General features: G+C 49.6%; 1 protein-coding gene across 1 annotated transcript in view; it reads left to right on the forward strand.

Annotated features, from left to right (window-relative positions):
- Positions 1-242: 242 nt before the first annotated feature.
- The window catches only part of EMH_0060160 (Dynein heavy chain family protein, related), a gene marked incomplete at both ends in the record, with an annotated part of 3,659 nt that continues 548 nt past the window's right edge, over positions 243-3,353 (forward strand). The window contains 8 exons of the mRNA XM_013497762.1: positions 243-443; positions 632-822; positions 940-1,055; positions 1,446-1,525; positions 1,622-1,777; positions 1,877-2,284; positions 2,467-2,742; positions 2,899-3,243. Of these exons, the coding sequence (XP_013353216.1) occupies positions 243-443; positions 632-822; positions 940-1,055; positions 1,446-1,525; positions 1,622-1,777; positions 1,877-2,284; positions 2,467-2,742; positions 2,899-3,243 (1,773 nt within the window). The remainder of the gene's footprint in view (positions 444-631; positions 823-939; positions 1,056-1,445; positions 1,526-1,621; positions 1,778-1,876; positions 2,285-2,466; positions 2,743-2,898; positions 3,244-3,353) is intronic.

The raw sequence follows: 3,353 nt of genomic DNA on the forward strand, positions 1-3,353 counted from the left end.
TCATATGACTACATAAGCTTAGGTGAGCCTCCCGTTAGCACCCATTCTTAAACTTCCCAGCTGCAACTGAAGAAAGGCGTTCCTTTCAAAGGGCAAGCAACTGTTTTTCTTTCGTCAATATCCACTGGCGGTATTTTCCTTTGCATCGGCCTCAGTTGATTCCCTTGCCGCAAATTGCTCTCTTTGTGTCCATAGGTTTGTTTGAAAGTCAGAGACTTATTTTTGCTTTCCATTTAACCACAATGATCATGCGGCATGACGGAAAGCTCCCTGAAGAAGAGCTTGACTTTTTCTTGAAGGGGAGTAACACGATTTCCGAAGGGGAAACGAAGCCCGAGGAGTTCAGCTGGATACCAGACAGTGGATGGAATGATCTGTTTAAGTTAAGCACGGTCAGTCCAGCCTTCCAGGGACTGCGGGAGAACGTCCTCGCCGAGCCCCAGGTGAGCCCTTCATTTTCTAGACGGTGACGGCCTCCTATTGAACATTAGAACAAAGTTTTCCTCAGTACCTATTCATGGCCTTTCAGTTGAATTGCAACTTGCCATAGAGGTTGCCTGCGGGGCTGTGGCTGAACGACGAGGCCAGTGGGAAATGTTCCCTCTAGTAATTGGTGTCCCGGGGCCCTCAGGCGTGGAAGGAGTGGGCAGAAGATGACTCAGCCGAAAAAGCTGACATGCCTGGCCAGTGGAGCAGAGTGCTGTCTCCGTTCCAAAAGTTAATAGTTGTCCGCGTCTTTCGTGTGGATAGAGTCCACAACGCCATCAAACATTTTATTCAGTGGAGACTAAATGAGCACTACGTGCAGTCGCCAACGCTGCAGTGAGGAACTGAGAGCCCCTTCAGGACGCTTATTAAACTTTTATGCAGAGCGATGGAAGTGGACTAACATGACTCATTCCCGGCTGTCTTTGTCGTCAAAATATTGCTTGCCTGCAGATACTCTAAAATATATGCGCAGTCCTCCGAGCTTTCGCCAATCCTTCTGATATTGTCCCCCGGTGCCAACCCTTTCGCCGCTGTCTCTGCTCTTGCCGAGTCCATGGGTCTTGCAGGTCAGCCGAGCTACGCCAGATGGGATAAGCACTTCGCTCGTTGCGTCCCATGTTGCACCTCCTGATGAGCCAACTTCAGGACTCCACGCGTTGCCCAGCCATTACGCATACGATTGATTGTCTATTTTGCTTGTTTTAGGCAACAAATTTCGACACCTTTCCATAGGGCAGGGCATGGGGGAGCAAGCCGGACAGCTCGTAGAAGTTGGTTACCAACGAGGATTTTGGATAATGCTGCAGAACTGCCACCTGCTCCCAGGATGGCTTTCGACGCTAGCTAAATTGCTACAAGGTATACGAAAGGAAAACATTAAGAAGGCATTCACCACTATTTAGTTTCGAAGGCCAGTCATTGTCACTGAGTAAATTGTGCCAAGGGTTATTTTGCAGATATGAAGAAGCCACACAACGGATTCCGCCTGTGGCTGACTACGCAACCAACACAAGACTTCCCTCTGAGCATTCTGCAGGTACCTTACTCCAATCGATGTATTCCCTCAAGATTCCAGTGTGTATTGCCTTCACAAGGTACCTGTCTTCTGATTGGTTGCCTCTGAACATCTCAGGCTTCACTTAAGGTGGTGACAGAGCCACCTGACGGCCTACGGGCGAACTTGCAAACATCTTATTCCCTATTCCGCGAAGACGCGTTTGAGCAGTGCGCGCATCCCGCATATCCCACGCTGGTGTACACGTTGAGTTTCTTCCACGCGGTTGTCCAGGTATGCTTAAAGTCCACATGACTTGAATTCGACCGCAGAATAGAACCTTGGTGTTTGCAACAAAGCAACAGAAATGACAGCTGGTGATGCGATATACAGGAGAGGCGTAAGTACGGCAAAATTGGGTGGAACGTGCCGTACGACTTCAATGAGTCCGACTTATCGATATCTCTGAGTCTGGTGAAAATGTATTTGAGTAAATCTTCGCGGGGTCCCGAGGGTCTTCCTGCAGAAGGGGAAGGCAAATCTGCTGAACTGCAGCCTGGCGCTCCTCCGCCAACAGCTTCAGATATTCCGTGGGAAACGCTGAGGTATTTGATTGGGGAGGCAATGTACGGAGGCCGTGTGACAGATGACTATGACCGACGAGTGCTTGCAACATACTTGGAGGAGTATTTGGGGGAGTTCGTCTTTGACAGCTACCGGCAGTTTTCCTTCAGTAAAGCCCCCATTAGCTACGCTCTACCCGCGGACAGCTCGAGTGCAGGACACATTGAATTCATAAAGGTATTTGCCGCAGTATTCCGTTACATCTGCACGAAATGCGTTTTCCTAGGAGAAACGTTGTGCATCCCTCCATAAAATATTGCGCTTCAAATGTAGTTATTCATCTTCGGATTTATACATGCTTTTAAAACTGCACTGCCGCGAAAGAGACGGGCCATGCTTTGGAGGAGTGTTGTCTGCAGAACATGCCCTCAAGCAACACCCCTGAGGTATTTGGGCTTCACACGAACGCAGAAATCGGGTATTTCGTCGAGAACGCAAAAAGCATTTGGCACGGACTTTTGAAGATCAATATTGCGAACTCCTCCGGGAGCAACAGTGACTCCGCAGTGGGCAGCCTTAAAGAAGAAGCTCTGGTCTCAACTATCTCAGAAATACTCAGTAAACTACCTGAGAACGGCCTCTATGTCTCCGCTGGCCCCGATCCACCAACGCCTACACAGGTTGTCCTTGCTCAGGTATATCACTGTTCGTTGTTTGGCGTTAGCTTAAAGTGCTTCAATTTCGAACCATTTGTTGTAAAGGAGATATAGAGGTTGGGGCCATACGCACGAGAATACATACCAATAACGCAGCAACGCTACTGCTGTTTAGCTGTGTGGGGGCGACCGCAGGAGCTTGACCGACTGAATATACTGACGGAAACTATGTCTCAATCTCTCCGAGATCTGTCAAGAGCACTTCGAGGAGATATCGGCATGTCAGGAGATCTTGACGCCCTGGCCTTATCCCTGCAAGCAGGCTTTTTGCCCGCACAGTGGCGAGCACTTGCACCCCCCAGTTTGAAGCCTCTAGGCTCTTGGCTCTCTCATTTGATGAGACGAATTGATCAATACACCATGTGGATTACGCAGGCAAGCGAACTCTCCTTTTCCGTGCTCCCTAGTTGCTATGCACCGGCAGCTGCAGCAACAGCAGGCATCTGGAAAGCTACCTTGTGCTACAAGGTCGAGCAAGGGGTGGGACCCGCACCTGCCGCTCCGACGCCACGCATTTGAAGCCTTGCATTCTTCTCATCATCATCATCGTCATCATTATTTGCTCGCTTGTTCCTTCAGGGAAGTCTCAA

The sequence above is a fragment of the Eimeria mitis genome, genomic scaffold (assembly GCF_000499745.2).
Source record: "Eimeria mitis Houghton genomic scaffold, Emh_scaff2908, whole genome shotgun sequence".
Taxonomy (NCBI): Eukaryota; Apicomplexa; class Conoidasida; order Eucoccidiorida; family Eimeriidae; genus Eimeria; species Eimeria mitis.